Genomic DNA, 14,332 nt, shown 5'->3' with positions numbered 1-14,332 from the left:
GGAAGTGGGTGAGGAGGGAGTGTGGAGAGCTGGCGGCTGTTGACATAACAAAGAGGAAGTAATGAAGTGAGGGCGGGGAGGGAGGGGGGTGTGAGGAGGGGGGGTGAGGGAGGGTGAGGGAGGCGTGACGAGATATGAATGGTGGGAAGAGTGATGGTGAGAGGTGAGTGATAATATAGGGAAGAGAAGGAGGAAGAGAGGGGAGAGAGGGGAGGAAGGAGGAAGAGAGGGGAGGAAGGGGAAGAGAGGGGAGGAAGCAGGGGAGGAAGAAGGAGGAAGAGGAGGGTAAAGTAGAAGGGACACACACACACACACACACACACACACTTCCCAATTTGCCTCTCTTTGTGTGAATTCATCCTCTCCCTTTACCTACCCTCTCCTCTGCTCCTCACCCTCCCTCCCCTCCAGTCTTCCTTCCCTCCCTCCTCCTCCTCTCTCCCTTCATAACTTCTCTATCTGCAGTCGTCATTGAGTCCTTCCTCCTCTTATCACCTCTTGCCTTTCTCCCCTTTCTCCTCCTCCTCCTTCTTCTCCTTTTCCCCTCCTAACACACCCCCATATCGATTATCTCCGTGTCGTAATCTGCCAGTCACCGTTTCTCTTTCTGCCTCGTTTATTCTTCCTCCTCCTGTTCCCCCTTTCCTGTTTCCTTCATTCCCATCCCCTTTCTTTTCGTTTCTTCGCCTTTTCGGTCTCTCTTGTTTATTCCTTTTATCATCATCTCATTTATCCCTCTTTCTTCTCATTCGTTCCTTCGTCTCTCTCTCTCTTCCATCTTCCTTCTATCCTTCCCTCTCCCTTTACCAACCTTTCTCCTCTTCCCTGTTCCTCCTCTCCTCTCCTTCAGTCTCCTCTCTCTCATCCTTCCCACTTCTCCACCCTCTCCCATCCCACTCCTCCATCCTTCCCTCTCACACCAACATTTACAAGGTCGGCTTCAATGTCGTATGTGAAGCAGAAGGAAATACTGACATAACCTTAGCCCCTTGGGAGGTTAACATAGTCACCCCTGAAATATGTTCCTTGACTCATAGAAAACTTGTGAGGGTAAACTTAAGTAGATTATTATTATTATTATTATTACTATTATTATTATTATTTCCCCACCACCACTCATACAAGACACACACACAAGAACACTACCTACATACATCTGAGAAAGTACACAGGTGATACTACGATAAGGACCTTTCATAGTACACTTGTCGCCGCTATCACTCAAGATAAGGTCTCTCTCTCTCTCTCTCTCTCTCTCTCTCTCTCTCTCTCTCTCTCTCTCTCTCTCTCTCTCTCTCTCTCTCTCTCTCTCTCTCTCTCTCTCTCTCTCTCTCTCTCTCTCTCTCTCTCTCTCTCTCTCTCTCTCTCTCTCCACAAACCTACCTGACCAAAACAATTACCTCACTCACCTGTCCACACACACACACACACTTATGTCGATCACCTGGTGGGAATCACTACACCTGTATTTTATATCTAAATAAGTATTGTATATATTTATGAATACATTTAATGGAGTTGATTGTATTTTTTAAGTGTTTCAATACATCATACAGTATACACACCTGTCTCCAATACATCTATGAAAGTGAGTGTATTTTAACGCCCTCCCATACACCATACACCTATACATATATGGACCTGAGTGTATTTTAACGCCCTCCCATACACCATACACACCTGTGCTTCTTGGGGATAAGTCTACTGTGCCTGGCCAAGCCGACGAAATCCCCCAGGGTGAAATTGTCAAAGAGAGGATCGGTGTCCCCATCTGCCCCTCCCGTGATGGACAGCCTCTTGCGAACCTTACCCAAGTACGTCGACCCGAATGACTTCATCTCCAGGTAACAAAACGAAGTGTAACGGTTAGTTATCTTGGGACGGTCGCCAACGGTAAACTTGGGACGGTCGCTTACGGTTAACTTGGGACGGTCGACTACACACAGACAAGACACGACTTCACCAAGTTTTCTTTTTTGCTCTAGACGTCAAGAGTTAGTTGTATCGGTTTGGCATATTTGTTGGTCACTAGAGAGAGGAGTTTTTTTTTTATGTGTCCGATACGTATTAACTATGTATACTTTTAACAACACAGATAGCTCTATGTATCAAATATGTATATTCTTAGTGACATATAATGCAAAGTCTAAGACGCAATTACAATATCCACGATAAATTTGATCATTATTTAAACATTTCGACACAAAACATTAAGAGAAAAAAAACAAACATTGAATTGTATCCGATTGTCTAAGTTATTCTTCGCTCTACTGAACAACGGGTTTAAAAACATCACGTAGTCTGTCTGTCTGTAACGCTAAAAGGTCATTGAGTAAATATTCAATGTAAATTACTGTTACTGAATGTGTTAAAATCAATGGAAATGACGTTACAAAATCACCAAGAAATAAAATAACAAAACTAACCCCAATTTTCACTATTTTTCTATTTTTTTTAAACCAAGAAATAAATTAGCAAAACTAAACCCAATTTTCACTATTTTTCTATTGTTTTTAAACCAAGAAATAAATTAGCAAAACTAAACCCAATTTTCACTATTTTTCTATTTTTTTTAAACCAAGAAATAAATTAGCAAAACTAAACCCAATTTTCACTATTTTTCTATTTTTTTTAAACCAAGAAATAAATTAGCAAAACTAAACCCAATTTTCACTATTTTTCTATTGTTTTTTATACACAACACTCTACTAGTTCTTTAAGGCTGATACGAACAGCAACCAGAAAGAGTTACAATTCACACGACTGAGTAAGAAACACGACTACATGCCCATTACTAACTAGACCCAAACTGAACCATAACAACACGACACACACACACACACACACACACACACACACACACACACACACACACACACCCAGGAGTTGCCATTGGTGATATAAACGACAAATACATCACCTTCCTTATCTACAAGCTATCATTCTAGTTATCATTCTATTTATCATTCTAATAGCACCATCAGACTACATTCTATCATGCCAAAATCATTCTACCTATACTCAAAATAATCTACAGTTCTCAATATAATTTCAACTTTGTCTCAACAGCTTCCGTACATCACTGCTGGAGGCATGATAAGCTATCAGTAGAGACGTGATAAGATGATAACATGATAAGTAAGGTGACCTGACATCCACTCACCACACACCTATACTAACAATGTTAAAATTCATAACCTCGAACGTAATTAACAAAAGTCTCTATGTTAAATTGTCTTCCTAAATGCGACGAAGAGATTGTGTTTCCTTGGTTAACAGAAGCTATAGTGTTAAATTACTTGATTAACAAAAGCTACAATGTTAAATCACCTCAATAACAAAAGCCACACCCATAAATCACATCAATAACAAAAGCCACACCCATAAATCACCTCAATAACAAAAACCACACCCATAAATCACCTCAATAACAAAAGCCACACCCATAAATCACCTCAATAACAAAAGCCACACCCATAAATCACCTCAATAACAAAAACCACACCCATAAATCACCTCAATAACAAAAACCACAGCACAAACTATCGTAATTTACCATCAAATTTTTCCCCTAAGATTTTTTTTTAACTCAATTTAAATACGAGTCCTTATGGCATATTGGTTGAGAAAATCATACGAGCATTAGAACCAAATGAACAATGACAGACGTACAAGGTAGAGAAAGTAGGTCAAATCCACTTCACAACCCGGTTTAACATGTCAGTAACACTATTTCCGGGTCGTTTTGATGATTCTAGTAGTGTTTAGTCCCTGCCTTCATCCCCCCCCCCACGACCCCCACCACCTCCCATCTCACCCCCTAATGTGTCTCGGAGGTGATAACATATCGTGTGGGGGGGACGGGGGGAGGGGGGGAGGTAGACAGGTAAGCTAGGGAGGGTAGAAGGTGGGGAGGTGGGGGCAGAAGGTGGGGGGGTAGAAGGTGATGGGGTAGGGGAAGGGGTAGAAGGTGGGGAAGGGGTAGAAGGTGAAGGGGTAGAAGGTGTGTGTGTACAGGGGTGAGGAGGTGGGGTAGAAGCTGTGGGGGTAGTAGCTGTGGGGAGGTAGGTGGGGTGGGGAGGGATAGAGGAGTGTAGGTGTGTCGTACAAGTAACACATATTATTTTTATCTTGCCTTACGATAAGATACGGATTATGGGTATCCATAGCCTAGTATCCTCATAGTTTAAAGACCACGAGATAAAGACAGATATTTCAATCATTATTCTAAATCATTATCATCATTATAGCCAACGCCACATTTCACCATCTTCACAGTTTTAATCACCATTCACACCATCTTCACTACACACCACCACCACACCATCTTTCACTATACACCACCACCATACCATCTTTCACTACACACCACCTCACCACACCCCATCTTCACTACACACCACCACCACACCATCTTCACTATACACCACCACCACACCATCTTCACTACACACCACCACCACACCATCTTCACTACACACCACCACCACACCATCTTCACTACACACCACCACCACAGCTCAGCACCAGATAACATAATTCACAGTAACTCCGAGACAAAATAAACGACCAGAGAGAAGAATGGCTACGGACGGTAAATTCTGGGGCTAAACATTCTCAGAAGAACATTCTTACGATACATTCTCATTCTCCCGGTTAATGGAGCTATGAGAATGTATCGTATCTTACTAAGGTTTACGATAGGTGGATTCTGAAAGGTTCCTATGTTAAATTTACCCCATTATTGTTACGATACATAGGTGGATTTCCAAGGGCTCTTACGATACATCCCTCCCCCCTCCACTCCCCCCAATGGAACTGTGAGAATGTATCGTATCTTACTTAGGTTTACGATAGCTGGATTCTAAGAGGTTCCTATGTTAAATTTACCCCAAACTAACGTATCTAAGTCAATCTACGATACTTAAGTGAATTCTCAAAGTATCGTAAGTCGCAATTTACCTTAAGTATTAGAAGCTAATTAATGCACCTGTCTGTAAACACCTTCAATTAACTCACCTGTGATAAAGCATACCTGAGACCACATTATTATTCACTTCGGTTTATCTCGAGTTGCAACTTGAACCAAACGTGATGTAAGTCCATATCCTCAAGGTCGTCCTCAAAGTCTAAGTGTTAAGTGGAGAGCCAAGGTCGTCCTCCAAGTGTAAGTGCTAAGTGGAGAGCCAAGATCGTCCTCCAAGTGTAAGTGTTAAGTGGAAAGAGTTATAATAACAGTTTATATTATGGAGTGAACTCGTAATGTCTCCAATTAAAATGACCCAAAAAATCGCTTTGTTGTGGCTAGAAATACGATGCTCTTTTGTCTAGTTTTAGGTCAAGTTTCATGATACCTTATCTGCTTACATCACCACTACCACCACTCACCACCATCATCACCACGACTACCTTCAACACCACCATCACCAATATCAACTGGTTACCTTACCACCATCACCACCACTACCACCTCATCACCACCACTCATCACCCCACCACCCAATTACCACCATCACCACCCACCATTATCACCATCCTGACCACCACCACTCACTTCACCAACCAACTCTCACCCCCACCACCACCACCACCACCACCACCCACTAACACCATCACCAATTAATTATCAACAATTCCCCACCACCCACCCACCATCACCACCCACCACCACCACCCACTATCACCACAATCAACTTACGTGTCCAGGGAAGATTCATCAATGAAGATCTTGACGCTACTCTCGGCCAGCTCCTCGAGGGCCATCTTGGAGTCCATGGCCAAAGATTCCTTTCGGCCTTACTGAAAGATCTGGCCAACTTGTGAGTATCTCTTTACCAGGCCAAACCGTTCTTTTGGCCAAGTTATTTTTCCCAGATCCTTCTATCCTGGGCCAGATGAGTTGGCCTAGACTTATGGACTGGCCTGGCCGCAGTGATCTAGTCCGGCCAAGATTTCCTTCTGGTGCAAGATGGTGTATGAGGCCAAGACCGCAATGATCTGGCGTGACAGCAAAAATCTGGCCAGGTGACAAATGCCTCGCTGACCGCAAAGTAACCTGAACTTCTTCTCACCGTGGATGTTTGAACGTGAATGTTAAAACCACACCATGAATGTTAAAACCACACCGTGAATGTTAAAACCACACCGTGAATGTTAAAACTACACCGTGAATGTTAAAACCACACCATGAATGTTAAAACCACACCGTGAATGTCTCCTCTCTCGTCTCTTCGCCCTCCTTCAGGTAGCAGCGGCAGCAGAAGCAATAACCTGACGAAGGGAACTCTTATCGTCACTCGTCACTCTTGATCACTCGCCACTTGTACTCAATCCCCTGCTCTTAAGATCCTCAGAGTACAATATTAGTACTCAAGTTTCTAGAGTAATGTCACTATGTACTCGTGTTTATTTCTCCAGCTTGTTTTTTGGGGGATAAATTGAGTACAGTCACTTTCCTCTAGTACTCAGCCGCCAGTTTTGAAGGTCTTTAGAGTACAGTCACTCTAGTCTTGTACTCAATATCCTGTTGAGTAAGAATCTCCATGGAAAACTAGACAGAAGGATTTCTATTCAGGATAACCAGACAGACAGACAGACAGACAGACAGACAGACAGACAGACAGACACACCTGTAACTTACACTCCACTATTTAATTAAGCAACAAAAACACCTGGTCAACTCAGCGTCCCAGACAGGTAAGTAACCTACATTAACCATCTGTCACCCCCAACACCTGACTTTCCACACCTGGTAATTAACACCTGCAGACACGTAATTAATCCTAACACCTGAGAAAACTCCTCCCTTGAACCGACAACTTACAATACTTGCCTCACTTGATATCTAAACCACTTTATAATCACTTATAAGCGTTTATCTGTTTAAAATAAGTGTCGTTAAGTATGCAAATAGTGAAAATTACTTAATACTTTACATGTCTCTCTACTTAATAATTACCTGGTATATACTTAACTCAAGGTAACACTTAACCTTTTCACACACGTAAGTACTCAAGTCACTTAAATCACCTGGTCACTTAACCTTTGAGTTAGTTACTTATAAAAGACCCCCCCCCACACACACTTCCTCATACCCTCATTATGTTGCGAGTTGACTCTCTCTCTCTCTCTCTCTCTCTCTCTCTCTCTCTCTCTCTCTCTCTCTCTCTCTCTCTCTCCAACACAGCATGAAAAAGCACATTCACTAGAGTCAAATTGTAAGCTCTTTGAGATCTCTTGTTTGTCCTCCAAGCCTCCAAGGTAAAGAAACTCTAGTGCTCTCTCTCTCTCTCTCTCTCAGCCAACTCCTCCAAAAGCCTTTCATCCACCTCTAACACACTCCAAGACCTATCATCCATATGCAATCGTCCTTTAATCGTGTCATCCATCTCCTAGTTCCTTCAAAAGCCTTTCATCCACCTCTAACACACTCCAAGACCTATCATCCATATGCAATCGTCCTTTAATCGTGTCATCCATCTCCTAGTTCCTTCAAAGGCCTTTCATCCACTTCTAATATAACCTTCAATACCATCTCATCCACTCACCCATTTCCTTCTCGATCCCCTACTACCCTCACCCACTCATCATCCCTCTCACCCACTCCCCCTCCCTCTCACCCATCTCTATCACCATGTACTAAATTCACCCCAGAATGGCCAGACAGGAAGAGAATGGAACCCATCACTTTCATGTACACAAAATCCAAACAAAACCTTTACTTTTGTTATGATTTTTTTAACACTAAAAGCGATACGTCGTTATTCTTTTACAGCTAAACAAAAATCGTCTTTTTTTTTTTAGTTTTAGATAAATGTTTTTTTTTTAACTTTTGTTTTTTGGATAATTTACTTTTTTTGAAGATTATTTCAAAGGGGTACTTTTTTTTTTTACTATTGTGGTACTTTTGCCAATCTTTTTTTTAGCTACAGGGGGGCCACTTTTTAGGTAAACAGGCCACTTTTTAGCTACAGGGGGCCACTTTTTAGCTACGGGGACCACTTTTTAAGCTACATAGGGACACATTTTTAGCAACAGGGGGCCACCACTTTTTTAGGTACGGGGGCCAGTTTTTTTTAGCTAATGAGAGCCACTTATTTAGCTACAAAGGGCCACTTGTTCGGAGATCCTTCAACCGATGGGGCCATGATTTCGACTTTTTGGATCAATGGGCCACTTTTTCGACAAATGAACAGGGCCACTTTTTGGAGTTCTCTAATTCGACCAGGCCATTTCCTAGATCGAAGGGGCCACTTCCCCTCCCCCTCATAAGGCAAGGTATCTTTAAGGCCCCCCTCCCCCTCCTACTCCCCACCCCTCTCTTGAGTCGCATCCTGATCCAATTAGCATCGACCTACAGTATCATGTAATATTCAGCCCCTGGGGAGGTGAGGGGGGAGGTGAGGGGTAGAGGGAAGGAAAGAGTGGGGGGTGGAGGGAAGGAAAGTGGGAGTGAGGAGGTGATAAAGGTAGGGACGGAGACGGTTGGGAGTGAGAGGAAGAGGTGAGGGGTTAGGGGATAAAGGAAGTGAGATAGGTGCAGAGGTAGGGAGGTGAGAGATGAGGTAGTGTGAAAGAGGAGATATGAGGCGGGTAGGGAGAGATGGGGGTGGGTGCAAGATTAGGAGAGGTCAAAAGGTCAAACAACTCAACCAGTAAAAAAGGGGTCAGGGGTCACACTATCCCACGCCCTCACTCACTCTCTCACACTTTCACACACACACACACTCATTCACTCACACACATTCCCGACTGCCATTCTTTCACTCATAAAATCTCAACAGAAAATTAGCTTGTGTGTGTGTGTGTGTGTGTGTGTGTGTGTGTGTGTACGCCAAAGGTCCCTGGGCGTACACAGTCTCCTAGTTAAAGGAATCGTGCCCTGGTTGTTATCCTGCTAACCCGCTCGCCAACTTATAAACTCGCTCGCCAATTCCCCAAAACCACTCGCCAATACCCAAATCCCACTCCCCAACTCACAAACCCATCCCCCAACTCACAAAACCCCTCTCGCCAACTCTCACAAAACCCCCTCGTCAACTCACAAAACCCCCCCCTCGCCGACTCACAAAACCCTCCTTAACTCACAACCCTACGTCCAGCTCACAAAACCCCTCGTCAACTCCACAAAACCCCCTCTCCTTAAACTCACAAAACCCCCTCGCCGACTCACAAAAACCCCTCGCCGACTCACAAAAAACCCCCCCTCGCCGACTCACGAAAACCCCCTCGCCAACTCACAAAAACCCCACCTCGCGACTCACAAAAACCCCTCGCCGACTCACAAAACCCCCTCGCCGACTCTAAAACCCGCTCGTTCAAGTCGTCACTCAGCCGCCACTTTCATCATGACTATTTAGAAACTACAACTTTTATTCTATATTTGGCAGGGCTCTGTGGCAATCCTTACCCGTCCAATTCTCACTTTGTCCAGACTATTATTTCATTATTTTATTCCTATCATCCCTGTGAGGTGTGTGGGGAAGTGGGGAGAGGGGGTGTGTGGGGGGAGTAGGGGGTGTGTGTGAGGTGAGTGTGAGGTGGGGATGGGAGTGTGTGGAGTGGGGAGGGTGTGTGGGGAGGGTGAGGATGTGGGTAGGTTGTGGAAGGTGGGGTGGGGAGAATGGGGTGTGTGTGTGGGGAGGGTGGGGGGTGTGGGGAGGGGGTAGGAAAAGAGGTGTGGGAAACAGTCAGATGTGTGGGTATTGACGTCGTGTACAGGAGGGGTGATTGCAGAGGGAATTATTGCAGAAATGGTTATGTTGTAGCGGTAGTTATTGCAAGCAGGTGGTCATTGCAGGTTTTGGGGATTTTGCAAGGATTGGGGAATGACAAGGGGGGATTGCAAGAAGGTGACTGCAGCAAGAAAGTGATTGCAGGAGGAGGTTATTTAAGATAGGTATTACAGGGAGGGGGTTATTGCAGGGACGAAGTTATTGCAGAGGGTGATATGTTGCAAGGGAACGTGTGATTGCAGGAGGATAGTGAATGCAGGAGGTTATTGCAGGGAAGAAGTTAGTGCAGGGAGGAGGTTATTGCAGGGGAAAGTGTGATTGCAGGGATCATGAAAGAGCAATGCAGGTGGAGAGAATCTGCATATTACTGAGTATAAAGTGTATACTGACCAGGGGTAATGGTGGCCAGGTGAGAGAGAAGAGAGCCACACTTTTCGACCCCCCTCACACTCCCCTCACCCCCCCCACACACACACACACACAGCCAGTCGACTTAGCTGCTGCCTCCACCACTTTCACCCCGGCAAGGCAGTGGCACACCCCCTCACCTGGCCAGGCCTTTTCCATCAGGCCACCACACCCACCAGAGCTACCATATCCCTTGCACCTGGCCACCAAAAGCCCCTCTTCCACCACTCCACATGGCCCACTTGGACATTACATGGCCACACAGTCACTTCCACCCGATCCACTTAAGTGCATTCGAACTCCACACGACCCCCAAGTGACCTTCAAGTGGCCACAAAACACACTTTAAAACCATTTGGTCTCAGCTCATGTGGTTGTGTCCAGCTCATCGAAAACAACAGGTAGGAGAGTGTCTGCACCTGAGCTCATTAGCAACAGGTAACATTTGCCCCTCTTGCCCCTCCTGCCCCTCTTGCCCCTCTTCCCTCCTGCCCTCTTGCCCCTCCTGCCCCTCTTGCCCTTCCTGCCGCTCTTGCCCCTCTTGCCCCGTCAACACCCAGCCAACTCACGACTTTCTAATCCCTGTTTACCTTTTACCATTCATAACTTTCTAAGGATTTCTTTCTTTTTCTTTCATTCATTCATTCGTGTGTTTTAAAGTTCTTTCTTCCTTCCTTCATGCACGATTTGGTAGTGTTGATATTTATTTCATTCATTCGTGGATTTCTATACCACGAATGCCTTTTTTATCATTCGTTATTGTCTTAATTTCCTTCCTTCATTTCTATCTTTCTACATTTTCATTCCTATTTTCATGATTGACTTTATATAACCTGGGTTTTTTCTTCTTTCATTCGTGACTTTATGAAGCTCACTGATTTATTTCTTTTTTCACTACTAATGAGGTATTTCTTCTTTCTCTCTCCTCCCCACCAACACTGTAACACACACCAACACTGTAACACACACCAACACTGTAACACACACCAACACTGTAACACAAACCAGAATACAGTGTTGAATATGTAACGCACTTTTTCTGTACTTCCACGTACCATAACACCACTGTAGTCTCACCACACCGCTGTAACACCATTAATTCTGCACCATAACACTATATCACCACTGTAACACTATATAACGACACTGTAATTGTTCTGTAACGGCCACTAACTGTACCGCGGGGTTGTTCACTTTAATATTCTCTGTAACACTGTAATTATTGAACTTCTAGCATCGTATCACACTTCTGTAACATGACTTTACTCTACTGTAACACTCCACACACCATTGTAACATTCTTCCACATCACTGTAACACTAACACATCTTTGTTACACTGTTCATACCACTGTCACACCACAACCACGTCTCTGTAACATTACTGTAACACCATTACAGCATTACAGTACCAATGTAGCACTCCACCATTGCACCACCATTGTAACGCCACCACACGTCTGCACCACCATTGTAACGCCACCACACCATTGTAACGCCACCACACCATTGTAAAGGCACTACACCATTGCCAAAGGCACCACACCATTGTAACGCCACCACACCATTGTAACGCCACCACACCATTGTAACGCCACCACACCATTGTAACGCCACCACACCATTGTAACGCCACCACACCATTGTAACGCCACCACACCATTGTAAAGCCACCACACCATTGTAACGCCACTACACCACTGCACCACCATTGTAACGCCACCACACCATTGTAACACCACTATAACGCCATTGTAACGTTCCAATAGCCCATGAGAGGAAACCTTGAGATGGAGGAGGTGAGGGAGGCAAGTTTCACCCGAGATTCTGGTGAGAGACTGAGCCGACCACCGTCAAATAACGTTAGTTTCACCACACACACACACACACACACACACACACACACACACACACACACACACACACACTTGCGGTACACACTCACGTTAGCACACACTCACCAACCAGACACCGTTCACTTGCGGTACAGTATACAGACTCTTGTATACACACACGCGCACTCACACGCACACGCACTCTCAACATACAATTTCGAGTACTCACAATACTATGTGTACACAGACTTGGGTCCAGACAGGGATAGGTAGAACACACACACACACACACACACACACACACACACACACACACACACACACACACACACACACACACGTACATAAAAACACACAGACAGACAAACACAGACAGCAACACCACCTCCACCCCACCGCAGCAATTTCCACACTGCCGCTGTTGAAGCCGGCCGCCACCACCACTACCACCACCACCACCACCCAGGCTAACTTTCTGATCAACCACCACCAGCTTGTTGCCACCACCACCAATCTCAATTATTATCGAGGTGATTGCACGACTCAAACACCCCTCCCTGACATTATACACCGGGTTATTTGATCGGTTAATCATCCACTACTAATCTAACTCACAATACAAGCAGGTATATAATTTGCTAATCCTGCTAATACCACCACTACCACCATCCAAGTAGCTACCACAGTCGCCATCAGCATCAAAGTTATTGTAAGATTGTGGAGTCATTATCCCTGGTATTATAAAAAATATTTGTTTGGTCAGCTAATCCACGCTATCTTCACTACCACGTATACCTAGATATTCTGTTTCCCTAATCCCAATCTTTCTCGACCAATCATGGAGGTTATCCAGTCACGAATTCTTAATCTAGATCTTGGCCTGATTATCTAGGTCTAGGCCAGATATTATATCCGGTCTCGTAAGTTAAATACATCTTATCTCGGAGCCACACAGTTCACGGTGTCTTAACCTAATACATCCGGTCTTTGTCAGATATTTAGGTCTTAGACAGATATATCCGGTCTTTAAAGTCAATTCGATCCGGTCTTAAAGCTAAATGTATCCGGCCTCTAAACCAAATCTATACGGTCTCAAAGTAAAATTTATCCGGCCTCTAAACCAAATCTATCCGGTCTCAGGATTAAATGTATCTGGCCTCTAAACCAAAACAGCCAAAACCACCAAATCTTTTAGCTAAACCCATCTGGTCTCTTAGCCAGATATATCCGGTCTCTTAGGCAAAAACCTCCACATCTCTTTACCGCCAGAGCCAGCTAGAGCCAAGAGAGACGACCTGCACTATTGGGAGAGCCGGAACGAGAGCCGGAACGAGGACAAACTTCACTCTCAGTCAAACACGAGGAAGTTTTACGAGTTTAAAGGCGAGTTCAGTGAATGGGGAAGAGGGTCTGGAGCCCTCACCCCTTCTGCTGCGGAAGTGATGGGAGGAAGGGATGGTGAGGGGGAAGATGGTGAGGAGAGGACAGTAAGGACAGGGATGGGGGTGGTGATGGGAAGGGGGTCAGAGGTCAGAAAGGGGTTCAGGTGGGTGAAGTCCAGGTGGGTGGGGGTCCAGGTGGAGTGGGGGGTCAGGGTTAGGGGTCAGGGGTTGGGGGCCAGGGGGTTGGGGGTCCAGGTGGAATGGGGTCCAGGTGGGTTAGGAGGTCCAGGGGGGGGGGTCAGGGGTTGGGGAGTCAGGGGGTGGGGGTCAGGGTGAGCCAGAGTGGGTTGGGGGTGAGGAGGTGAAAGGTGGGGTCAGGTGGAGTGGGGGGTCAGGGTTGGAAGGCCAGGTGGGTGGTGAGGTCAGGTGAGTTGGGAGTAAGGGAGGAGGTCAGGAAGAGCAGGGACACGCAATTTAATTACTTTCTCTCTTTCCTTCAGTCAGCCACACCCTGAACCAGGTGGGCGTGGCTAGACCGACCACGCCCACACCGACCACGCCTACAGCTAGTCATGTTGTTAGGGCACGCCATCTTTGTTTACATCCGGTTTCAGCCACGCCTACACTGGTCACGATCGTGTTTGACCACGCCCATCCAAGGCAGACCACGCCCACACCTTTCATGTTGAACATTAGCCACGCCCCCCTTCCTTAAAGTCAAGACGAACTCAGATCACGCCCACCTCAGTCGCGACCATGACAGACCACGCCCACATCTTTCATGATGAACATTAACCACGCCCCCTTCTCTCACTCACGAGCATCACTGACCACGCCCACCCTCCACTATATCCATATTCAGCCCAACCCACGCCTGACGACGCCCACACCTGCCCACACCCACACCAACTCACGCCCACACCTAGCCACACCCACACTTAGCCACACCTACCCACGCCCACACCTGCATACAC

At 45.6% G+C, this 14,332-nt stretch overlaps 1 protein-coding gene across 8 annotated transcripts in view; it reads right to left on the bottom strand.

Annotated features, from left to right (window-relative positions):
• Positions 1-14,332, bottom strand: part of LOC121856162 (ecotropic viral integration site 5 ortholog-like) — a 92,395-nt gene that overhangs the window by 34,922 nt on the left and 43,141 nt on the right. Inside the window, exon 1 of one of the 8 annotated variants that reach the window (XM_042351489.1) lies at positions 5,699-6,216. The exons of 6 other annotated variants lie outside the window; for them this stretch is intronic. In XM_042351489.1, coding sequence (XP_042207423.1) covers positions 5,699-5,775 — 77 coding nt within the window. In that variant the 5' untranslated portion in view covers positions 5,776-6,216. Of the gene's footprint in view, positions 1-1,680; positions 2,076-5,698; positions 6,217-14,332 lie in introns of those variants that run through there. One more of the 8 variants, XM_042351485.1, reaches the window with a different exon arrangement.

The sequence above is a fragment of the Homarus americanus genome, unplaced genomic scaffold (assembly GCF_018991925.1).
Source record: "Homarus americanus isolate GMGI-L3 unplaced genomic scaffold, GMGI_Hamer_2.0 scaffold48016, whole genome shotgun sequence".
Classification (NCBI taxonomy): Eukaryota; Metazoa; Arthropoda; class Malacostraca; order Decapoda; family Nephropidae; genus Homarus; species Homarus americanus.
This window is presented reverse-complemented; position numbering and strand designations above follow the sequence as displayed.